The following is a 25,820-nucleotide window of genomic DNA, read 5'->3' on the forward strand; positions in this document are numbered from 1 at the left end:
GTGGTGTAATCTGTCCGATTCGAGCTGAGTCTTTCTCTGTTTGCACTTTAGCCATCTGCCTTGCCACTTCAGCCCCCGTAGTTCTTCCATATACCAAAGGGCTAATTTAGAAGCAGGTTGGAGAGGGTTCTTAGGGGCAGTCATGTCTACTGCCCTAGTAAGTTCATTATTTCAAGTCTGAACCAGGGCATAAACAGAAGCACTGGCAGAACCAACCTTAAAGCCTTCCAAGACTTATTGGCATCCTTTTGGATACAATAGCCTTTTTTGGATCCCAATAGTGGACCATCCTAGTAGGTCCTTCACCCCTGCAGAGGAGGGTTGTGGCTGTGAGTCCAAACTCATGGAACACTATCCTGATCAGAGCAAAAAATCAACTCAAGAATGTGACCAGTCACATGAGTTGGTTCCAAGAACACTTGGGATTGGCCCATAGTTGTCATGGCCGCTACAAACACATGAGCTGATCCTGACAAGTTGGTTCTAAAGGGAACATTAAAGTCCCTCATAACTATCAGTCTGGGACACTCCAATACCAACTCTGCAACCAAGTCAGTCAGCTCAGTTAGGGACTCTGTTAGGCAGTGAACGGTACATCAACAGAAGTCCCATTCTGTCCTTGGTCCCCAGACATAGGTGCACACACTCAATATAGGCCAGTTCCCGGACAGGAACCCTGATAACGGAAAAATTCTTATAGACCACAGCCACCTCTCAGTTGCTCCACAAGCGTATCCTGCCGGGAGAAGCTGGGCCACTAGCCTCCCCCATCAAGGTCTCTGTCATACATACCAGGTCAGCTCCATCATCCACAATCAAATCGTGGATGATTTCTGTTTTATTTTGAACAGGCCTTGCATTACAGAGAAGCAAGGTGAGGTTCTGTGGGAGGTTGGTACTGCTCCCTAAGGTCAAAGAGCTGGCAGGGAGGGTGGGAGGAGTAACAGCTATTACATTTCTGATCTCCCTTCCCCTGTGACAGCCTGCCAATGCCACATCTTCCTCTGTTCCCTACCACCACTGGAATAGCTCCAGGGACAGTGAACACCCCTGCCCCCATCTCCAGATACACCCAAATGCATTCCTGTATAGACTTAGTTAATAAAGAGAGAAGTTTTTAAAAGTGACAGCATGGCTTGCCCCAGCCCCCTCAGTCCCATCCCTGAAGCTCACCCCCAAAGGCCAGCCCCCTTTGGAGGTTTGCTTCAGTGGCCACCTACAGGAGGACGGCCATCGGCTGCGCTGATGTCTGCGCTTTTGGCACTTCCCTTGCCTTTCTAGCTACAATGGCTGCCAGCCCCTCCTTCTAGCAGCTACAGACCCAGCTGGAAGTTTTTACAGTTATCCAGAAAATAGGTAGGCAGCCCACAACGTAACAGCAAAAAGCACAGCAGAGTCCCTTTGCTGGCAGATCTTACAGTTGTCCTTGGCTGTCCAGAGATGAGAAACTGATGAAGATAAGCTGGTAAATGTGGCTCCCAATGCTGTTGCCTATTACTACTTCTTAGACATTTCACCCTTTCTGGCCAACACTATAAAGGAGGCATGGGTTAAACATGCATGAATTACTGATCTTCACAGGATGACACCAACTTTGGTCAGTTTGCACTATTTTAAAATGCTCACTTCTGTGTCCCTATTTTCATGGTTTGCTGAGATGAGTAGTTTTGTCACTTTTGCTCATGGCAAATGATTAACACAACCAACTAATTGGATTAACACCAACCCCTTTTCTGCCATCTAGTTGGGACCAGTTAAGAGAAGTACCTGGCTATAAGCAGAGTGACTGTGTAAAGTGTATTCATGCATCATTACTTTTAATATATCAATAACCCTCTTCTGAAAACATGAAAACATGTTGTTTTCAGCATACATAGAATTGGTGTATATAGTGTATGCATATATAGATCTGTATGCACATAAACTTATTCACACATTTTTCTCAATGCACATACAATAGTACACTTTCTAGGAACAGGTCCCTACATTTGAGGAATCTGTTCCTAGGTTCAGAGTTCTCTATAATTCTTTGATGTGTTCAAAGGAATACATTTTGTTCTGGGTGGCAGTATTATTATTATTATTATTTTTATTAATTCGATTTCTATACCGCCCTTCCAAAAATGGCTCAGGGAGAAATAACAAACAAATAAGATGGTTCCCTGTCCCCAAAGGGCTCATATTCTAAAAAGAAACATAAGACAAGTATCAAGGCAGTGTGTGTGCACATACATTTAGAATGGGGCCTTCCTGATTCAACCTGAGTGGAATCTAAAATTAACCGAACGGACATCAAAAAACTTGTGAGTATGCGCATGTGCGCACGCCTTAGAGGAAACACTGCCTGGGTTCACTTTTTAAATGAACATATGTACGCAAAAGCATGAACATGTGTACAGATACCTGTACACACATACAACATAATTTCCGAAAAAGGGTTAAATGAATGCAATACTGACTCTTAAAGCTGCAAACATACAGAACTAGTAAGGAGGGAAATAACCTGTCTCAGTTTGTAACCATCCTCTCCCCTCTCCTTTCTATTTTGCTCCCATTGATTCTTGGGGGCAGTGACCTCTTCCCCCCACCCCTGCTTCTAATGGTCTGTAAAGTGTTCTGTATATGGGTAGTGCTTATATAAATAACTATTTTGAAGTCATCTATCACAAATATCCAGACCTGAGGTCTGAATTTAGTGAATTGCTCTTCAAAACACTATATTCAGACCTCAGGTCTATACATTTGTGAAAGATAACTTGGAATAATTTATTTATATACACACAACCCATACTGCGCGGGAGGAGGCAATGGTAAACCCCTCCTGTATTCTACCAAAGACAACCACAGGGCTCTGTGGTTGCCAGGAGTCGACACCAACTTGATGGTACACTTTACCTTTACCCATATACAGAACAGTTTACAGACCACTAGAAGCAATGGGGTTAGGGAAGAGGTCACTGCCCCCAAGGATCAATGAGAACAAGACAGAAAGGGGAGGGGAGAGGATCGTTACAACCTGTCAAGCACATCTGAACGAAAATTCATGTGATGTGAGTCTCTCTTTCTCTCTTCCCCTCCCCGCGTGTGTGTTCTTGGGGCTACAAATCCCATTTGACTCATCTGAATCCAAATGCTAGCCTGGAATAAATTGTACAACTTTGCTATAATGCTCTTAATTTTCATTAGGTCTGTTGACTGCATCGCTATGATGCTCGTAGATGCTGGGGGACATCAAAGAACTTACAGTGAGAATGCCTGCATGCTAAGGGCTCCTGTCTCTTTCATAGATCTGTTTGGCAGGGCTATGCAGGGCTGAGAAAAGCTGTGCACACTGAAATCCCACCCTGTCATCCTTTGCATCTGATCACCTTACTTAGGTAGTTTGGGGCAAGGAAACAAGGAAAACATTGATTCCTCTAGTCCATTCTTCATTCCATTCTTTTCCCATTCTTTCATTCCATACCTTGGGGAAAGTATGAGGCACAATGGAATATTTCACCCCTGGTGTTCATTTCCCTTTTAGTATCTGCTCACATACACCTAGGGAACTCTATGCCAGAGAAGCTGGCCATTTCACCTCCTAGCCACTAATTTATGTTAGTTTACCTTCTGTAACATTCAAGGGACTATATTACATCAGGCCTGCGATATTGCTTCCAAAGTGTTTCAGGCAACAGCTGCTTTTTTGCTTTGTATCCCACAGGCAACATCTGTGTTTAGGACTCCTTTTTCAGCTTCCGTGCTAAACTGTCTGGTGTTATTTTTTGCCACTTTTTCATATGCTTCTCTCTGCTTTAGGAGCTATCTGAATTTCCCCCCTCCCCAATTGTGCATGTTTAAAAATACTTTTGGATCTAGTGTCATCTCTGAATTTCATTACCAAGCTGTTTATTTCCCCTTCTCTCTCATTACAGGAAGTATTAAATCAGCCCAGAACTGTCCTGGATCTGTGGGACTTCAGAACGGCCAGCCCCAAATGTTCCAAATCAAAAGACTGCCTTCAGAACTCAGGAGGTTGGCTTAACACTTGGAGCCCTTACAAGTAAGGATAAAGTCCCTTGGTTGGGCAATCAGGCCCCTGCTCTTTTTGGGCACATGATGGCTGTGAACATTCATCTGTTGTTTTCCAAAATGTTCAAAGCATTTCACATACACGGTCACAGTAATAACCCATACAACAACAGCCTGGTAAGGCTGGCCAATAACATTATTCCAGTACGGAAACTCCTGGTTGGCCATAAGGCTCCCTGGACACCATTGAGCAAGTTGCTTTCTTGCAGCCTAAGCTCCCTCGCAGGGCTGTTTAAAACCTTTTGCTTGCAAGTTATTTGTTGCTGTGGTTTTGGTTTGGTTTGTTAGCCACTTCATTGCTAAGGTTCTGAGTGACTTCACATAACTATTTCAAACCTCACGTTTCTTGTTTTCTTCTGCAAAAGGAGTGGGGAACAGAAAAGAATTGTTTCCTGAATATTTGTAGGGATCTCCTGAATTAGGCAGCACTCTCTGTCAGTGACTCAGAGCAGCTGGCAGGTTTGCTGCGTGAGGTTGCTGGGAGGGGAAAGGGGGTGCAGCAGCTTCCCTGCAGCTCTTGGGCCCCCTGGCTGGAGCCTGCTTCCAGGCTGATGCTCTCTTCTTTATGTCACCACAGGACACTGACAGTGGAGTTGAGTAGTTATCGCAAACCAGGGACACAAACTCTTGGCAGCTGCTGTGTTTTCTCCCCCCCCCCGTGCCTTATCTTTACTTTAGCCTCGCTAGCTGTACCCTTGTCTTCCACTGCTAAAATAAAGCTGAAAGCTGCCCCCACCCCCTTAATAATCCATGAAGACAGGGTGTTGCACCAGAACTAGCTCTATTATAATGCAAATAATATGTTGTATTTTCCTGATGTCTTGATTCCCAGAAACTTCTTTCTGATGTGATAAATTTGAAGCGGCATCTGGTGTTTCGTTTTGAATCCAGTCCCTTCCCAGCCACCACCTGTTATTCCCTGTTCCTTGTCATTGGGATAGTGAATGACACCCCACTGTTCTTTCTCTGCCAAGGGCCAGCTTGCCAGAGAGGGTGCGACATGGGAATGGCAGGGTTCCTGGGCCAGCCCCTGGGTGGGTTGGTCTTTGTGTTTCAGGTCTGGAGCTCTGTTGCCAGATTTGGCTTTTTTAAAGCCAAATTTTGGGTTATGGCCCATTTGACTCACGAGTATGCCCCTGAGGTTCTGGCAGCAGTGGTCTGGAGGTGTCATGGGATGCTGCAGAGTGACAATGAATTTTCCATGTTTTCAGCCTGGTCTCCAAGCCAGAAGGAAGATGGCACCAACCCTACAGCAGGCGTACCGCCGACGGTGGTGGATGGCCTGCACTGCCGTGGTGGAAAATCTCTTCTTCTCGGCAGTTCTGCTGGGCTGGGGCTCCTTGCTCATCATGCTTAAATGTGAGGGATTGTACTCCCATGTTTGCACAGGTGAGAGGAGAGAAGTCAGGGCCTTGCAGGTGAATGAAGGGGGCAGGTATGATCAGAAAGTGGTCGGCAAAGGGTGGGATGAGTTGCAAGTAGTGGCCTGAGCTGATCCCTTCATTCAGAAGGCGCTGTGGATCCCCCTCCTCTCTCCCCATTCTGCCGAGGCTCCCAGTCATCCTGGGATTGCCAAAGAGCTTCTGACATTTTCCAAACCAGTCAGACGTGTTCTGGCACTGGATGGGAGTGAGGAGCAGAGTTATAAATGAACCTGATAGAAAATGTGTTTCTGCCTGCATGATTAACACTATAGCAACCATGTTGTCTAGAGACTGAGCGGAAGACCCACAGAACATGGGCACATCAGCTTCAGCCTCGATAGGAGTGATAGTCACCTCTCTTTCAAGGATACCTCTTTGGCTTTCCAAGGACGTGACAGTGTTGGGGTTTGAGTGATTGATGGTGCAGTGCTTATAGCAGATCAAGGTGGGCATGTTGGATCTATTACCTCATGGGAAGGGCTGTAGCTCAGGGTAGATCACATGCTTTGCTCGCAGAAGGTGCCAGGTCCAGGCCCTGGTGTCGTCAGGTAAAACTGGGGAAGACCCTTGTCTGACACCTTGGTGCCTTCCCAAGCTTGCCAGCCTCTCCTTTTCTGGCAGGTGCTGGTGCTGGGACTTGTCACATGTGGTGGATGTGCAAAATAGTAGGCAGCAGTGGCAGGAGAAGGCAGGCGACTCAGGCACAGTTTCGGAAGAGAGCATCTGATTCTCACTGTTTTCTGTATGAGCCGCTCCCCAGAGATACCCACCCTTCTCCTTCAGTGGTGTCCCCTTGCAGAAAGTTCCTCATCTCATGCCTCAGCTTTGTCTTTAGAGTTGATCATCTCATATACTTCTTCTTTCATGTGGAGCAATATCTCAGGCAAGCCACTCCACCCCCCCCCCCGCCCCAACCAAGCCATTCAACCAGTGACAGGTAGTGAGACAGATAGTGATTTGATAATCATACATGTTCTAGGGGCAAAGTGTTTGAAAGTCCCATTCCTCCCCATCGGTAAATCTGGATCAAAGCAGCACCCTCCCTGGCCCTGCCCCAGGGGAACTCCTTTCCCTCATCAGTTTTGTCTCATGAGTCCATATCTCAGAGAGATCCCTGCCCTTCATGCTGGGCTAGGTGTGGCCAACTTAGCCAATTTACCTGTACCTTTAATGGCAGAGAGACAGTGTGAGAGAGCGTAACACCTGCACCTCCTGCCCTAGGTCCTGTGGCTCACCTTCCTTCTCTGCCTGCTGTGAGACACATTAAAGTATTGTTTTCTTCAACAGAGGAGGGTGAACAACAGGATCTGACATTGTTTTCTCATGGGCAGAATAAACTCGTACAGGATGGTTGCAAAAGGTGTGTGGGGGGGTTGTGTTGGAGAGGGAAGGGTCCAATTCTCTTTGCCTCCTCACCTTTAGGTAAGAATGACACCAACGACTCGGCCTCAGCCTTGGCTGTTATGCCTCATTCTTGGCCCAGCTGTGTGGAACAGGAGGAGATGCTCAACCTGGGTTTCACCATCGGCTCCTTTTTGCTGAGTGCTGCCACCTTGCCCCTAGGAATATTAATGGACCGATTTGGCCCCAGGCCACTCCGTCTGGTTGGCAGGTATGGAGCAAAAAAACCCAGATCCGGGGGCAAATGGCAAATGGGCCCTGAGTAAAAAGATATCCAGGGAGAGGAAAGCATCATGGGAGTGCTAGGGAAGAGGTGAATAGCTCAAAGAAAAGAGAAAATAGGTGCAGAGAGTGGATTCTTGGTTGGGATAAGGTCTATTTGACAGGGCGGGGAACTGGACGCTCAGGAGGAGAGCTGAGAGAGTCGATTGTGGTTTGGGAGGGAGGAGAAGGTGAGCTGGAGGCATAAAGAATTATTTCCTCAAATGTCTGTGAGCATGCTGAAGCCCCACATTGCTCTGATGTATCTGTTGCTTTCTCTGCAGTGCCAGCTTTTCGCTTTCCTGTGCTCTCATGGCCCTGGCTGCCTACAAACCACCAGGTGGGAAGGACAGCAATGTCCCAATTGGCATCTTTGTGTTGCAGATTGTTTGAAATAAGGTTGTCAAGTTACAGCCTGGAGAACTGTGGTTAACCCCCTGCTATGCTGGAGCTCTAGTAAGCTGTTGGGGGTGGAGTTATTTATTACCAGAAGTGAGTTCCTAGCAGAAGGCTGTTTCTAGTCTGTTCTCTGTAGTACGTGTACTAAGACCTATGCTACACTACAATATGAAGATCCTTCCTTCCTCTCTTCCCATGGGCTTCTCCCATCTCGACTCTCTCTTTGTCTCATTGAGGGGAAGGGAGCAGGTCACTCCCCCTCTGGTGGCGGCAGGCTCAGGCAGGCCTCCTCGGCCTGCGCAGACTGGCCTCCTTGGGGATGTGACACTCCATACTCCAACTGCGCATGCGTGCAGGCCGAGGAGGCCCGCCTCCACCTGCCGCCGGAGATGGTGGTGGCCTGCTCTGCTCTGCTCACCCCCCTGGCGGTGAAGAGGGGGAAATTGTGGTGGCGTGCAGGGCAGGGGCTGGGCAGCGGCAGCGGGGCTCTGGTGAGGCCTCCCAGAGCATTTGGGTGCCCCCCAGGAGAGAGGTGGCCATGGAGCCCCGCCCTGTGGTCAGTCTACTAGACCTTCTACAACAACCCGCCCACCAGATAGTATAAGCCATGTTAGACAGGGGTCAGGAGAACAGGTGGTAGGCAGCACTGTTCCAAGTAGCTTGTCCACATCCTCAGGAGTCACACACTGAAACTGATCCAGACTAACCACATAAGAGGAGTTGCTGGACACCTCCACATTAGACTCTGCAATAATTGTGGGTCTAAGTTGTTAGACTGAATTAGGTCAATAAGGTACTTAAGTCACTGAGCAGGATCAGTAGAAAGGGGCAGGTGCTTGGTGTCGGGTCCCCTTACGCAAGGACAGACTGCAAGACCTCTCAGACTCTGCCTGGCTCTACTGTCCATTAAAAGCAAGCCACAACCACCAAGTCTTTTGATGTGGAGCTGCTCCCTTAGGCGAGGAGAACATAGTGGTATGCTGTGAATAATGGAACTTGAGGAACAGGAGGGCTGAAGAAGCCCTAGTTAGCTGCATCTTCCTGTAGGGATGCTAAAGTGATAGTATAGTTCTCTGAGGCAAACTGGCAGCCATGGGCTAATTCCCTCCCTTTTTCAACAAACTCATGTGGGGATCTCCAGGCTTGCTGCTGCCTCACTCTTCCTTCCTCCGCCCCACCTTTCCTTCCATTTATGCCCTCTTACAACAAGCCCCTTTTTTTTGGCACTGCCCATTTGTTCATTCCATGTTCTCATTCTGTCTTTCCAGTTCTTTCCCCACTGATTTTTCTTGGTCTTTCCCTGAATGGCTTTGGTGGAATCTGCCTGACCTTCACCTCCCTAACTGTAAGTATGGCGACAACACTGAGATGGGCTTCTCACTAGAAAATGACAGTAAGCCACCAAAATCAGGGTAGGAGGAGTGGCCAGCCAGGCTTCAAGCCTTGGGGTGCTCCTGAGAACTGGTCATATGTCAGTGAAAACTGAGGTAGGAGCGAGGAATGATTGTGTGCTACCCCTGATCTGGGTAGGATGGTGGCGGCCAACCAACACAGTTTACCCAGAATTGTACTGAGAGTGGAATTTACTTCTTTGGTCAATTGGCATATTAGTAGCATTTGTTTTTGTTTATGCTTTTGCTTCTGGTTGGTGATTGAAATGAAGATCCATCCATCCATCCATTCATATTGAGGGTGGAGGAAGTGTGCATGAGAATTGGAGCCTGGCTGGATGCTCCTTCAACCCTGATTTCGGTTGTGAGAACAGGCTTAATGTATATCTTTCAATGATCAGGTAGCAATAGCCGGGTGTGTGTGAACAAAGTCCTGATTTTTCTTTGTCTTGGGGACATCTGGAGCCTTCCCCATGGTTCTACTTCATATTGGGCCCTTGGGGTCTGCCTTGCACTGTGCTCTGCTGGTTTATTTATCACATTTATATCTCACTCTTCCTCTGTTGAGCAGAGGGCGACTCCCCCTCCCATTTTTATTATTATTGTTGTTGTTATTTTACATTTATATTCCGCTCTTCCTCCAAGGAACCCAGAGCAGTGTACTACATAAATTTCTCCTCACATCAACCCTGTGAAGTAGGTTAGGCTGAGAGAGAAGTGACTGGTCCAGAGTCACCCAGCAAGTATCATGGCTGAATGGGGATTTGAACTCGGGTCTCCCCGGTCCTAGTCCAGCACTCTAACTACTACACCATGCTGGCTTCCCAACAACCCTGTGGAAGAGGTTTGGCTGAGAGGAAGAGTGACTGGCCCATCACCACCCAGTGAGCTTCGTGGCCGAGCAAGGATTTGAACCCAGGTCTCACCACTCCTAGTCCGACACTCTAACCGCTACTGCAACTTACAGTCCTGCCACTATTGCCTCTCTCCCCATCTCACAGCAATTGTGGAACTAGTGAGTGGCTGGACCCTCTTGGAGTCAGCATGAACAGAATCCTGGGGAACCTTTTCTCAACACAGTTCCCTTCTCTGGGGTGTCTGCCAAAGGGCACTTCAGGGCTAGCAGAACAAGTACTCATCCTGTGCGTAGGCCATGCTTTTACTGTACACCCCTATTGTCCCTGTCTTATCCTGCAATTCACCCTGCCCAAAATGCCAGGTCCCACAAAACCTCTAGCTGAAAATAAATCATACAAAACAAAAACACACAGATGCAGACAAGTATTGATTGATCTGCATAATCTGAATGCAGAATTTCTATTGGGTTGGCTCAGAATTTGGGCCTCCTTGTTGAAGAATATATGGATTATTATTTTTTTTTAAAGCATAGCATACAAATAGCCCTCAGTGGACCCAGGAGATGGTTAAAGCCTCCATTGACCCTTTTCAGGTGATCAAAGAGGACAGGGTTTCTGTCCCTTTAATAGTTCTGTGGAGGAGGGCATTTTGGTACATTCAGGTTGTCATGGAGGGATGAGAAAAGTTTGCATCTGCCGAAATTTCCTTTTCTGTGCAGCTGCTAAACGTACAGGAGCTCTGTCTGTCTTTGCATCTAAGCAGAAATTGCTTCCGATTACCCCAGGAATAGGCTAATCAGCACTCAAGAATGGAGAAACGCATGGCAGTTGGTTAATGGGAGGGGTGGTGCTGTGGTAGGTCACTGCATATGACCAGCAAGATGTTTATCTGTTCAGAGGAACGAGGATTGCTACAGCATTTTGTCAAGGTCGGGTGTGTGGCCACAGGGGTTCTTCAGATAGAATGCTACGCAGTTCATTCCCCAGCACCTTGTCATTTGCCTTATTCACTGAGCAAGCTTGTGTCTTATGGTTTCTCCCCTGATTCCTTAGTATCATTGGGATATGGCAATGCTAAAATGACTCTTAGACAGCATATTGTATTCTGGATATGGAGCTGCAAAATGATCTGAGTCTTTAATGTTCCACCCTCAGCTTTGCTTGAGGGCAGATATCAGGACATCCCGCTTCCCAAATGCACATGCCCTTGTGAAGCGAGTGAAGTCAAAACAGTGGGTCATGTTCTTTTGCATTGTTCTTTTTATCGAGACATTCGCCACGGTTTAATCTTGCCTTTTTCATTGAATTTGCCAGGCAGGTCTATTGAATGTTAGGTTTCTCTTCTCTTTCAGACCAGAACCCAACCATATCTTATTACGTGGCTAGGTTCTGTGTCTCAGCCTGTCGTATCTGGCAGCAGTTAACCAAAAAGTAATTAATTCAGGGTGCTAGGGTTGAGTATTTAAATGATTTTCTTGTTGGTTTCATACTAAATCTATGTTGATTTTGTATTTTTTGTTTTCTATGTGATTTAGTGTTAACAGCTGGACATTGACTGTAATAAAATTCCATCCATTCATTCACTGACCTTCACTGAGGTCATTCACACAATCAAAAACTGTGTTCTATCCCGATTTGGGAGCTGTGTGTGCTCCCAATTTTCAGTTGTTTGCAAGCAAGGTAGGAGAAAACCTGGGTAGAAGTGATTGCATGCAGGCAAAGTAGGAGGAAAACCTGGCTTCTCCTCCTACCTGGCTTCCACACAGTCACTTCTAACCAGGTTTTCCTCTTACCTTGCTTTCACACCACCGAAAATTGGGAGCACACACAGCTCCCAAACTGGGTAGAACACAGTTTTTGATTGTGTGAATGATCTCATGATGTTGCTCAGTAGTCACGCTTTTTTTGTTAGCACTTGGCACAATGTTTGGTTTTGCTCATACTTCTTTTATGGTAGCTTGAGGCAAGAACTTGGTTTTGCTCATACTTTTGGTTTTGCTCATACTTCTTTTATGGTAGCTTGAGGCAAGAACTTTGGCTTTCAGTAACCAGTGCATCAAGTGTCTCCATTTCATTTTAGATACACTGATTGCATATTTGCTCTTGTTTGAGTTTAGATATAATCTTCTGGACAGGGCTATGTATATGTTTTGACTATGCCCAAAAGCACAAGATTTGGTATTGGATGCAGAATGCAGTGTTCCATGAACTAATTTGCAGAAAACCTCAGATTTCTCATCCTTACAGGTGCAAAAGTAGGCTTGAATATTTGTGGCAGAGCCTGGTGAAATCTTAGAAACCAGAGAGGAGAATTCCAGTGAGGACCTCATATGGTCAGAGGGTTGATCTTGTTCCTTGTATAGCTCTCCTTCTACTTCCTGTGGTCAGAAAAACAGAATAAAACAGACATAAAGTTAACTAGGTCTGTCATCTAGTTATAGTAGTTTCAATTGATTAATCACCCTCATTGTAACTGATTACATTTAAATACATGTGCTTTCCCCCCAAATCCTTAGTCTGTGTTATTGAAATAGGTATGAGAATCTGCAGTGTAACAAACAGAATGATCCTGTCCCTGATGTATACTCCCTGGGTTGGGGACAAGACCGCTTCTAAACCAGCCTGTGCAGGTGAAACACATTTCTCTGCTGGCAGACAAAATGACATCAGTGCAGCAATACCATTCTGCTGTGAGGCTACTGCTGGCATAATCTTTACACTGGTGGAACATTGCCAGTGCACAGTGGGGGAGGGAGCTGGGTGGAGTGGAGGAGCTGAAGTTAGGCAGAATCCTGCACTTGCTCAAGGATCAGTCCTAACAACAACACCATAACATCAGCTTTGTATAAGAGGGTGGCATATGTTAGAATACTTCCACTGAAGTCAGTGGAAAGCCCAAAATAACTGTTCCCTGCTGGCTCTGCCTCCACAGTCACAATGGAGGATAGGACTTTGCAACCAATCACCACATACCACCAGAAGTACATGCACCACAGCCAGGGAATACAAATCATGTATTATATCTCAAAATGCATGGCATGGGGCTACATCATTCTGGCCCCATGTCTGGAGAACTAGGGATACACAAGTGGAAACTTTGATGATGTGGCACTTTGTACTAAAGGAAAACTGTGGACAAACAAACTCTCTGCAGCTAAGAAGAGCAAAAAGAAATGAAGGGCAGATGAGTTTCACGTGTCTTCTCAGCATCCTATAAAAACCTAGATCTGAGGCATGGATCCTCATGATAAAACACATCTATGGTGCAAAAACATAGATTCAAGACATAGATCCTCATGAATACTCATTATTTTACCCACACACATCTCAAATCCACCTTCCAAACATAGCTTATGTCCATTTTCAGGGGCTGTGTTACCATGAAGAACTATTATTTTTCTAGTGCAGTGTGGTGTCCAATATAATGAGAGGTGCAGTATAAATCGCAGATCTTGATGTTGATGAACATGGAAGTGAGCTGTGATTAGATGGTGGATTTGTGCCCTGCCTTTGAAAATAATGAGGCTCTAGCTATTTCTACCATCGTGCTGGATCCATAATTTTCCCAGGTCACCCCATGGGCATGACTGAACAGTGTTTAGTGAGGAGATTTTGGTGATCTACATGTAAAAGCTGGGGTGATCCAGGAAGGGAATTTTGAGAGGTTCACAAAAAGGTCAAGGGATTATTATCCAGATATACAGTATGTGTGCTGGTGGATCTGGATAAGACAAAGCTAAATTAGATGGAAGAGAAATCTTCCAACTAAATAAAAAAAGTCTCTACAACAGAATGTTTTTATTTATGTAAAATAGGGTTCTTTACATCAATATGTGGCCATTTAAGAGAGAACTTTTAGAAAATCTTGCATTAGTGGCAGTATATATACCAGACTAAGTAACATTGATAGGATTTTTTTTTTTCTTAAGCTTTTATGGACAAAAACACACTTTGCCAGATGCATGAGGAATTCCTCTCAGTTGGCAGATATATACAACATGTAAGTGATGGGGCAGAATGGCCATGAAATGCAAGAGATCTGTGACAATTCCATATAAAGCTAAAAATGTATAAAAGATTTAAAATGTTGCTAGAGCTACAGTGCTACTTTTGGTTTTTATATTTGGTAGCACTATGCTTAAATTTGATTTTATTTGGAAAAAGCAATAGATAACAGTAAGTTAATTCTTGAATACATACTTCATCTGTTGCCTGAAGTAATTATGTTTAGGGCTATAAGAAGACAATGTGAATAGAGAGCATCATACTATAGAGCTGATTCCTCTTATGGGAGCTATGCTAAAAAGTAGAAGATGAAAACATTCCAGGTCAGTTGGAGTGGTTGTCTAAAGTCTGGAACATCACGTTTATGCACAAACTGATAAATTATGTCCATATTCTTCCTGGAAGAACAAGACAGTAATTGTTAGATGCTGTCATCTTTTTCTGTAATTTCTTGTAAAAATTTGAGATAATATAGGTACCCACAAGGATGGTTTATTTGTGCAACTTTGTAATAATATATGTTGTATGTTTCTCCTCTCTGTGGCTATAACATACTAATTGCTTAAAAAAGAAAAAAGGAAAGAAAAAGAAAACAACCCAAGTGCCAAAAATGAGAGTGAGAGCCAGTCCTTGTGGGCCCTGAACTTCCCGCAAGTTGTGAAGAGGGGCATCTCTCTACTGGTAATCTGAGCCAGATAGCTGAGGTAATCTATGGTGAACTCATGGCCTGCTGTGGCATTTTATGGATGCTGTTCTGTATCCACCCAAAAACCTACTGGTTATGGCAGCCCCTCTGATACTTGGAGTCTGAAACAACCCCTAAAACAGGGTTGGGCAAACTTCTGGCTTGTGGGACAGGAACATAGGAGCATAGGAAGCTGCCATATACTGAGTCAGACCATTGGTCCATCTAGCTCAATATTGTCTTCACAGACTGGCAGCGGCTTCTCCAAGGTTGCAGGCGGGAATCTCTCTCAGCCCTATCTTGGAGAAGCCAAAGAGGGAACTTGTAACCTTCTGCTCTTCCCAGAGCAGCTCCATCCCCTAAGAGGAATATCTTACAGGGCGCACACTTCTAGTCTCCCACTTATATGCAACCAGGGCAGACCCTGCTTAGCAAAGGTGCCAAGTCATGCTTGCTACCACAAGACCAGCTCTCCTCTCTGTTGTTGTTTTTAGCCCTGAGTTCCACCAGCTGGAACCATGTGCAAAACCATGTCTGAGGTGGGGTGAGGGAGGAGACAGAATTAAGGAACAGGGTGCCTCTCAGCACATGCTCAGGCCAGGAATTTGTTTCCAGTACCAGAACTGAGCTCTCAGTCCTTTCACACAAAAATCCATTCCTGGTTTCCTCTCAATATTTCTTCATGTCAGCTGCCTAATTTGTGTGTGTGTGTGTGTGTGGGGGACGACGACCCTTTTTGTTGTTGCTGTTGTTACACAATTAGGAGTCAGAAACTCTTGCTGATCTATCACAAATCACCCAGAGATCTACCACCAGAGAGTTGAGTCTACCTTCTCTCCATCCAGCCCTAAAAATATACTCTTGGTCCAACTTCACGTTGGGCTGGTTGGATGATATGGTCTTTGGTACACACAATTAAGAAATGGATGCGCCAAGAGCGCACTCTGTTTGGACGCCCTCCACGAACATGCCAATGCCCTCTTGGCATGACTCTTTATCTCATGGGTCTTTTCATCCAAGTGACACACACACGCACTCCAAGTACTTTAGATATTTGGAGCACATCTATATAGGGGCCATTTGGATAAACAGTGCCCCTCATGTAATAAAGGGATGCAGTAAGAGGGTATCAGGCTGTCTGTGGAGGATGTCCTGAGAAGCGTTCTCAGCAAGTCCAATTCCTAATCACATATGCTGGGACTATATCATCTGAACCAGCCCATTAAGTTCCTGTAGATTAGAGTGCCTCCTTCACAATGGAAAATTCACAGAGGTGAACAAAGGAGTAAGGACAATTATTCAAGGGAGTTGGAAGGATATGTGATTCTAATTGTGCAAACCCAGCTTCTTAGTTTTGCAGAAAATTCAATTTGCCAAGGACAACAGTGCAAAGCTCTTTTGGCAGAGCTTTGAAACCCTTCCGTCCATTATTATCTTTGGCAATAATAGTCTCAAAAAGGAAAAAGAATCGTGATGATCTGTGCCTCATAGCTCTGTTTTTGCACCATGAAGCACTGCATTTGTGATCTTTATGGTGCAAACTGTGCTTGTGGATATGAACTGTGATGTGGATTTTGCTAGCTTGTTCATAGCAACCATGAGGATCCATTAGGATCCATGCCTCACATCTGTATTTTTGCACAGTGACAGCGTCCCAAAGTCATGGATCAGTTATTTTCACAGTGCAGTCTGGCACCCAGTAAAGCAGTAGGTGCAGCACAAATAGTAAGTGATGAGGGCTAGCTAGGCGCATGGCTGTGAGCAGTGATTAGATGGGGATTTTCTTTGTAATCTGCCTCTGAAAATTATGAGGATCCATGCCTTAGTTCTAGATTCCAGCCATGAAGTACTAGATCCCTGACTCTCATGATACAATTCATAAGCCTGGATGTGAGTTTTGTTTGATGCTGGATTTGGGTTATAAAAATCATGAGGATCTAGCAGAATCATATGATTCTGCACCCTCACAACACTATTAACAATTAGATCCTTGGTTTTTATGGTGCAATGCATCGACACAGATGTGATGTGTGATTTTTGACAGGAAAAAAATAGTGCAAATACAGGAGAATCTGTGTAAGATGCTATTGGACCCAACTTTCACCCAGGCCCTAATACAAACATGTTGAGGCTATTCACACGTGTGCAAAACCGGGCTAAGGGAGCCCAGCACATGCATGTGAACTGCCAGGATCGGGCTGATCCTGGTAGCACCATGGCGGCAAACCCACCTAAGTAGCCACTCTTTAAAATGAGGGAGCAAGCACTCCCTTAACCCCATTTTTTAATTGTCTGTCAGCTGTGGCTACTTGCAGCCATGGCTGCCAGACTGTGGGGAGCCCAGGGAGGGGAGAGGAGATCCCCATGATGCACCGCGCACCTGTGTGGTGCATTATGGTATTTCCACTGGCCGGAACGACACATCCCTGCCCCTGCCCCTCCCCACTGCATGGGCGTGCAGGGAATCGTCTGGGCGCACGGGGAGCGTGCTCAGCACAGGAGGAGCGGTCGTCTGCAGGGAAGGTAAGTCTAACCTGCCTTCCCTGCGGCCTGCTCTGGAGCCCTTCTCACCAGTCATGAGATGAGGCTCGTTGTGTGATGAAAATGGTCTGCATGACTTCAGCCCCCTGAAACATTTGTGTTTTCCAGGCAAGATTCCTACTTGTGTCCCCCTGGTGCCTTGTACAGGGAGGGATGCTAGAAAGCCCATTCTGGCTGCTTGGTGGTGCACTGTGTGTGTCTGTACTGGGTTGGGTGATCTCATGGGGTCATTTGGTCATCGCCAAATGCGATGTCATATGCCAGTTGGTGCCTTCTCTGTGTGAGGAAGTGTTATTGGGAAGCAGCATCATGACTGGTGGGTAGCAGTGGACTCCCTTCTTAGAGGGGACATCCCACTTCAATATCTTCTTTCTCATTTCCTGTTATTGTAACACAGGAAAACCAAAATAATTTCAGCAAAAATACCACTGTGTCTCAACAGTGATTCATCAGTGTGCAAGGTGATCCCTAAGCATGTTTCCCAGTAGTTAGTCCCGTTGACTTAAATTGAGATTTATCTCTAGAAAGTGTGCTTGGGATTGCACCCTAAAGCTTCAGTTGATTCATCTGCCTATTGAACAGATTCAGGCTTGTAACCCTAAAATACAGGCAATTATTGCTTAATTTGCATGGCATCCATAACAGATACCAATTGTTCTTGGTGCAGAATGTTGATTTCTTTAGCACAGCTTTATTGTAAGCCCTGTCTTCATGCCTTCTGGGCTCAGTTTTCACAAATAGCAGATGAGGAGGTACACCTATTTCTGGACTGTACTGGGTCAGACTATATGAGGACTGACATGATGGAATACTCTTCCATTACAACCCCCCCCCCCAACCCCTTGCATATAGAAGATGATGTGGTCATTCACACAATAAAAAACTGTGTTCTACCCATATGTGGGCGCTGTGTGTACTCTGTTTTTGGTTGTGTGGAAGCAAGGTAAGAGGAAAACGTGGGTGGAAGTGATTGTATGGAAGCCAAGTAGGAGGAAAAGCTACCCAGGTTTTCCTCCTACCTTGCCTCCACACAACCGAAAACTGGGAGCATACATAGCTCCCAAACCAGGATGGACCACTATGTGTCAGAGATAATGGTTTTCCTCTGGCATGCTAGTTTTCTGTGCATGGGGAATGAAAAACAAAATCTGAAGGGTATGCAGACATGTGAGCCTCCATCTACAGTTTGAAGAAGAGGTCTGTCCAAGAAGCAGGTGTACTTCCTCATCTGCTGGTATTCAAACAAGGCCTTGATTGCTACCCATATTTGGGGGCCCATCTGTCCGCAATAAGTCCTTTTGAGACCACCACCAAAGGCACAGGTGCCTGTTTTGTTCTGTACCTGTCTTCCAGCCCTGCTAGTTCTCTGAGTGTTTCTCTCTTTGAGACTTTGCATGTGCTCTTTGAATTGGTGAAGTTAGCAGCAGATGCTTTTGATGGCATCTTACTTTGAGAACATATTTGGTCCCTGAATGTTAAGCAAGTAAACTAGTGCAGAACAACATGAGGCAACTCAGCCCTACAGGCTCAAACATCTCTCTTCTCTGTATGTGTGTGTCTCTTTTCCAAGTTTAGGGTGTGTGATCCCCACCAGTACAGGGATGTGTTTGTGTGTTTGTGCACGTGCATGTAGCTTGCCCTCATCTTGCCTGTGTAGGTATGGGATGTGTCCCGTGCAGGTGTTTGGAGGGGTGCCATGCCTTCTCCTCCCTGCTGTGTGAGATTCCAGTGAGTGCTGTTTTGAGGACACAGCCATGTGGGCGACATAGCCAGAGTGACCAGATGCCAAGGAGGGTAGGGCTCTTGCATCTCTCATCAACACAGTAGAAGAGAGGGGTTTGGGGCACGTGCAGCCCACCATCTGTGCCTGAGAGTAGCAGCACTTGCCAGAATTTCCTCTTCTATATGATTCAAGACAAAAGAGCCCTGTCCTCTTTTTGCCCCTGGTCATCACCGCAGCCCTGACAAAACCCGTGTTGCAAGGTGCGTGTTCTGACCTTGGCAGCAACAGTGACCTTTCTCTTTCCTGGTGAGTTCGTCCGAGTCATGTCAAAGCAGTCCACGCTGGCAGAAAGATAAGGGGGAAGGCAGAAGGAAGGGGGGAGAGGCTTATCCTGAGGGAGAACTGACCTGTAGCAGCCACCTGGTGCTTACCTCCCTCCTTTGCATAGAGCTTTGTGCTTCATTGCACAAATCCTGGGGATCAGGGAGGCCCTGCTCATTTCCACTTGCTTTCCAGAACATTTGGGGAGCAGTGCTTACTTCCCATTCTCCAGTTAGGTCACATTGCCTTTTTGTAGAGGCAGGCACAACACCCACAGAGCACAGGTCAGGTGGGGAGTTGGCAGCCAATGAGAATGCAGGATTGAATGCCATGCCTCTCATTTCCCCATGCCTGAGGCAAGGGCATATGTTAAAGAACTGGAGCGGGCTGGGACACCCTGTACTCCTCTGTTTACCAAAGCCAAAGGGCTGGTTGGCATAATGCCGGCTCCAAAGACAGCATTTGGAGTAAAATATTTACTCCAAAGGAACAACCCCAATTAAAGCACACTTCCTCGGAAGTGCATCCTGTAGATTTGGGGGCACCTTCCTTCTGACTGTGTGTGCTCAGGGTTGCACTGTTCTCTCCCCATCCTGCATGTATAATGTTCAAAGAGGAATTTCCTTGGCTTGAAACCAGTTTAACTTACCCCTACACCACACACATATCAGGGAATCTTAACTCTGCACAACTCTCTCCTGATAAGAAGGTGAATTTTGGTTGCTTTTTTGGAATGTTTGAGGCACGGGCTTCTTAGCAGCCCCTGCTCCTGTGCCCTGGACAGCAGCTTGATCTGCAGACATTAGAAGGCAATAATGTCGTGGATGTGAAAAATGGTCAAATCCCTTCTGTTGTGGATTTTTAAAACTGGAGTAACTACCACTCTCTGGTTCTCTGCCTGTTGCAGCTAACATCTATACAGTCATTGTCATATACCACACCCATGAATTGAAAGAAATAAAATCCACTTTGAATAGCTCTGGACAGAAGTTGGTTAAAGCATTTTAGCTTATTAAGCTGTGATAAATTATGCTCAGTCTTAAAAGAGTGAGCAGTGGGGGTGGGAGAGAGGGTGCCCCCCCTTTCAATAAAAGAGCAAGTTAAAAAATAAGAATATGTCCCTTTCACGACAAATGAAATTGAAGAATGGGGCAAAGGAAGGCTCTTGAGAGGAGAATTTGAAAAATGAGAGACTCTTACCTTTTGGTGTCTGAAATCTGGTATCCATTATGGTCTGTAGAGCTAATAATGGATTTCCATGATTTTCTCTGGGACTTAAAATTGAATAAAGAGTTCCTGAAAATAAAGGATCCTGGCATTTGACTTAATTGGTTGTAAAATGATTGGGTGTGTGTGTGTGTGTGTTTTGTTTCTGGTTCTGAGCTGCTTTGGGGGTCACAATGTGACTAAAAAGTGGCATTTAAATGCGTATGTAAGTAGTAAATAAACCCAAAGAAAAGCCAAAAAGCCAGGGGGGCGGGGTTGAAAAGCATGGGGCTGAGCATTTCTGCTAACTGCTTTCTCACTTTCTCTTAGCTGCCCAATATGTTTGGGAATCTCCGTTCTACCTTCATGGCACTCATGATTGGTTCATATGCTTCCTCTGCCGTTACTTTTCCTGGTGTCAAGGTATGTTTTTAGAATAGGAACATAGGAAACATAGGAAACTGCCATATACTGAGTCAGACCATTGGTCTATCTAGCTCAGTATTGTCTTCACAGACTGGCAGTGGCTTCTCCCAGGTTGCAGGCAGGAATCTCTCTCAGCCCTATCTTGGAGAAGCCAGGGAGGGAACTTGAAACCTTCTGCTCTTCCCAGAGCGGCTTCATCCCCTGAGGGGAATATCTTGCAGTGCTCACACATCAAGTCTCCCATTCAGATGCAACCAGGGCAGACCCTGCTTAGCTATGGGGACAAGTCATGCTTGCTACCACAAGACCAGCTCTCCTGAGGTTGGAATAGGATGTGGTAAGCTTGAAGCAACTAATTTGCCTGGTGCAGTGCCCTCTTTTACTAGGCATCCAAGAGCCCCAGATCTAGGTTTATGTGCTTCTTTTCTGGCTGAAGGAGTTAATTCACTTACAAGTGGTACAGAGGTACAGAAAGGTTTTCTTTAGCAGAAGTCTTAGGCTGGCAAAGGGAGGCAGGGCAGGGCAACATCCAGAGAGCACGATCCCTGTCCCAGGAGGGGTGGATTTGTACATTTTGTGGGGGGTGGGGTGAAGCATGAGTCATTCATGCTCTGTCTGTCATAGCTCGTACATCTCATGCAAAGAGGTGGAATGCAGGTTTCCTCTGTGGCAGAATGCACATTCTCCAATGCATAGATGGAAAGCATCTCTCTGCAAGAGGGATGCATGCTCCTCCCTGCACATGAATCCCTCCATGCTTCCTCCCTTGCTGCTTTGGTAGAATGTCCAAAGCCACCCGAGGTCTCCTTCACTGCCCTCTCCACTGTTCCATCCCTCCCTTCTCATGTCTCCTGTTCCATCGCTGTCAGTTGATCTATGACTCGGGAGTTTCCTTCATCACCATCATGTTCGTCTGGTTAGGCCTGGGTAGCCTCATCTTCCTCAACTGCTTGATCAATTGGCCCACAGAGTCCTTCCCAGCTCCCGAGGAGGTCACCTACACGTAAGTAGGAACCATGTGGCAATTCAGTCCTAAGAGGAAAAAGCTGCTCCTGTTCCTGTCCCATTGATCCAATTGCCAATAGACAGAAAGGGCAAAAATACTGGCCCTTGTGGGAGGAAATGCAGCTGTTCCAAGTACAGTCTGTAACTCTGTACAGAGACCCTGTGTTGAGCAGAGGTTGGAATCATTTGGGGTTTCCTGTTCCCTGGCTGGCCCCTTAAGTAAGTCTTAACATGACAGGCAAATACACACACCACACACATTGAGTAAGGCGCACCTTCTTCACAGACCCTTAACTCCCACAGGTGCAGTGACTAGCTAGTGGTCAGGTTTATTATTATTATTATTATTATTATCTCTTGTTTATACAGTCAGACAGGTGTTATTGACTGGTTTGTTTTATCCAGACATCGTGTCCTTCCCAAGGACCTATTATTATTATTATTATTATTATTATTATTATTATTATTAATTTGATTTCTATACTGCCCTTCAAAAAATGGCTCAAGGCAGTTTACACAGAGAAATAATAAATAAATAAGATGGATCCCTATCCCCAAAGGGCTCACATTCTAAAAAAAAAAAAGCAAGCTAGACACCAGCAACAGTCACTATATAGGGTTCACCTTTCCGCACACATTGGAAAATATTGTGCTGCTGCTGCTTGCTAGCCCATGCTGAAAGCCACATCCTGCATGAGGTGGTGGGTGCCAACAGATGGCTCATTGAAGAGGCTGCGGACCGGCTGTTTTTCTACTGGCTACAGTATACCCATCAGTTGTGTGATGAGAGAGAACAGATATTCTAGTGTGAGGTGAGAAGGTTTGGACATACATATGCTGCATCCTGAAACGTGTTTTCAGGGCAGAGAATGTGTGTTCAAACGACTTCTACCATACTTGGATTAATATGTCTGTCTGCTCAGAATAGTCTATGGGTTTGGAGGCTCAGATCTCAACGAGCTGCTGTTACTCAACTATATACAGCTCATATTTGGGCCTAGGCCTACCGGGCTCTTCTGGAACACCTCTTGTTGCCTGTTGCACAACAACCCTTCTGGCTCCCTCGTCCTTCCTTCACCTCAGTTGCTTGCCAAACAGCAGAAACACCTACACTAAGGAGGCTTTGAGGAGGGAGAATCCCTTTCATCAGCTGCTATGAGGGGTAGGGTGGGGGAACCCCTAGATATTTACAGGAATACATTTCTAAGAGGTGTGCTTATTCCTGGAAGGCGGTGGGAAGGCTGTAGAGGGGGGCATCATCACGAGGATGTGACAAGTGGGGAGGAAGAGGTTAACTCTTTCCTCTCATGTTAGCTTCCAGCCTTAAATTGTGTCCCCAAAGCTATTTATGGCAAACAGCCACGGGGGGCGGGGAGGGGGCAAAATTAGCAGCTTGGGAAACGACTGTATGACACAACTTGTGGTGGGGAAATGTCATGCGGGGAGAGAGTTAACTTCTCCCTCTCCACGTGCCACAGTCCCAACCAGTATCCGCCTCACCCCCACAGACTGTTCTGAGGATAAGGGCACCTTTTGGGAACACATTCTCACAAACGTCTGGTTTGACTCCTAGTCAGACACCTTGTGTTACCATACGTGGGGTAACAGTTCTTGTGTAATGCTCTCTCCTCCCCATGATCCTGAACCAGGAAGAAGATCAAACTGAGCAGCCTGGCCCTCGATCACAAAGTGACCGGCGACCGGTTCTACATGTACGTGACTGCTGTGGGGCAGCGGCTGAGTCAGAAAGCGCCCCATCTAGAGAAGCATGGATCTCTGCAGGACCTTCGCCAAGGGGCCACAGAGTCCTCCCAGCGTGAGTGTGCCTAGCTGTACCCCCTCACAGCACAGTGGCTGCTTAGCCCTGTTCAGGGAGTGGGGAGGCTTCTTCCCCGTGGAGCAAAACTTTCCATTCGGTGTGGCATCTGCCTCGCCTTTCAAAGCTCTTCCCAGGCGGTGTAGAGGGCCGGGGGCATTCTGGAGGGTTCAAGGCTTCTTGAGGGTTGGAACTACTATAGCTCATGGATCCAGCACTGAGCTTTATCCTTGGCAGCTGCTTTCTCCTTGGACCTGTTGCATCAGTCAAGCTTATTGCTGGCAGTGGTTGGCCACAACTGAGAGTAGGCCTGGCATCTGGCTCCATCTGTTGGGAGAAAATAGAACTTGCACTTTTCATTTGGCATTCGTCCTGATATCATCTTGCAAGGAAAATAACCTCCTTTGTCTATTCCAGGGAGTGTCCTCATAATGGGAAGAAGGCTTTAAACAACATAAAGGGGCTGGAATATGCTCTAGTTCCTGGCAGAAATAAGGATGGAGCTCATTTCCAGTTCAAACCACTGTTCTGCTTACAAGAACCTACTGTCTTGTCGTCAGGCACAATGAATTAACTGTGTACTGTACCCTTAATGAGGACAGCCCCCAGTTCCAGACTTGCTCCCCCACTTCCTAAGGGCAAAACTACACATGATGATAAATTCTTATCTAAGAGATGGGCTTAAAACTGGAAATGTCTCCTCTTTGACAAAAAGCAGTCGGTCATAGGAAGGCCATGGCATGTGGGGAGTGGGGCCTAACATTCCCCTTCCATACCATTTTCTCACAGAAAATCACTCCCTGAAGTGGCCACTTGTCCCAGAAGCAGCTCTTTGCAATGTGTGCCTGCGCACGTGTGTGCACATGCATGTGTGGAGGGGAGATTTTGTTTAAAACAAAACAAAACCCCATCCCTTTATGCCTTGATCATAATCCAGATCAGTCCCCGCCCCGCTGCCCAATGGCTCCTTTTTGTCAAAAAAGAGACACTTCCAGTTTTAAGCCCATCTTTTAATCACAGGTTTTTTCACAATGTATAGTTTGGCCCTGAAATTAGTAGAAACCCTGCTGCAGACGTGGGTTTAGGAGTCTTGCCAGGGAGCTGTATATAACCTTGTTATTTATGATATCCTTTTTTCATATGAATCCAAGGATGCTTAAAGGTAAAGCCTGCCGTCGTGTCATTGTTGACTCCTGGCGACCACAGAGCCTTGTGGTTGTCTTTGGTAGAATACAGGAGGGGTTTACCATTGCCATCTCCTGTGCAGTGTGAGACGATGCCTTTCAGCATCTTCCTGTATCGCTGCGGCCCGCTATAGGTACCAGCAGGGATTTGAACCGTCAACCTCAAGGATGCTTACAGCAGCGTTAAAACCACTGTGTAAATATAAAGCATAATTTATCTAAAATCTGTTTAAAAGTGCTCGTCTAAGAGAACACAAACCAAATAATCTAAACAACTGAGAGGAGAGATTAAGTCACCACTGGATTAAAAGAGAAATGGGAAGTTTGTTGGAATAACAGGTTTTTAATATGATGCTGAAATATCAACAAGATGGATGCCAGCTGAATTTCTTGAATTCTACAGGGCAGGGGCAACCCAACCACTGAAAAGGTCCTCTCCCACATGGCTGCCAACCGAGCCTCCGAAGGAGATGACAAATTTAGAGACTACTCTAAATTTTTAATGGGGTGGGTAGATTCATGTGGGAGCCCTTCAGGTTAAGTTAAGGTTAAATCAGTGAAATTGACACTGTAGCCCTGTTCAGACATTATGCTGTATGTGCATACAGGTGTCTGTGCAAATGTACATGTTTTGGTGTGACTGACTGTACATGCATTCACTTTAAAAAGCGAACCTGGGTATAGACCCTCTCAAATGCATGGTACAGATAGGAAGTGCACTACTAGACATGTGTTCATCATAACATATGGAACACTATATGTACATATAGATCTGTATATGCATATACTGTACACAGATTGTCCTTGCATTGAACACAACATGTGAATAGGCTAGAGTGGAACCATAATTCAGTAGTCAAGGTTTAACATACAACACAACCCCCTTTCTCTTCTCTTACAGAACACACACATCTTGAGTCCTGGAAATCCTTCTTTATCTACTGAAGGCTGCTTTCTTTCAGGAGCTGGTATTAACCCCTAACTTTTAGCCTTTCCAGCTGAAACCATTGCTCTGCTATGAGAGATGGATTCCTGACACAGTGCAGAGATTCTCTCACCAGTTTTGTGGGAAAGCATAAAGCTAGGAAGCATCACATACACACA

General features: G+C 46.0%; 1 protein-coding gene across 2 annotated transcripts in view; it reads left to right on the plus strand.

Moving 5' to 3' along the window:
* Positions 1-25,820, plus strand: part of SLC43A1 (solute carrier family 43 member 1) — a 48,262-nt gene that overhangs the window by 11,658 nt on the left and 10,784 nt on the right. For both annotated transcript variants that reach the window (XM_053288907.1, XM_053288901.1), the window contains exons 2-9: positions 3,915-4,042; positions 5,283-5,460; positions 6,918-7,107; positions 7,442-7,497; positions 8,825-8,901; positions 20,616-20,708; positions 21,581-21,714; positions 23,366-23,532. In XM_053288907.1, coding sequence (XP_053144882.1) covers positions 5,307-5,460; positions 6,918-7,107; positions 7,442-7,497; positions 8,825-8,901; positions 20,616-20,708; positions 21,581-21,714; positions 23,366-23,532 — 871 coding nt within the window. In that variant the 5' untranslated portion in view covers positions 3,915-4,042; positions 5,283-5,306. The remainder of the gene's footprint in view (positions 1-3,914; positions 4,043-5,282; positions 5,461-6,917; positions 7,108-7,441; positions 7,498-8,824; positions 8,902-20,615; positions 20,709-21,580; positions 21,715-23,365; positions 23,533-25,820) is intronic.

Source organism: Hemicordylus capensis, chromosome 1 (assembly GCF_027244095.1).
Source record: "Hemicordylus capensis ecotype Gifberg chromosome 1, rHemCap1.1.pri, whole genome shotgun sequence".
NCBI lineage: Eukaryota > Metazoa > Chordata > Lepidosauria > Squamata > Cordylidae > Hemicordylus > Hemicordylus capensis.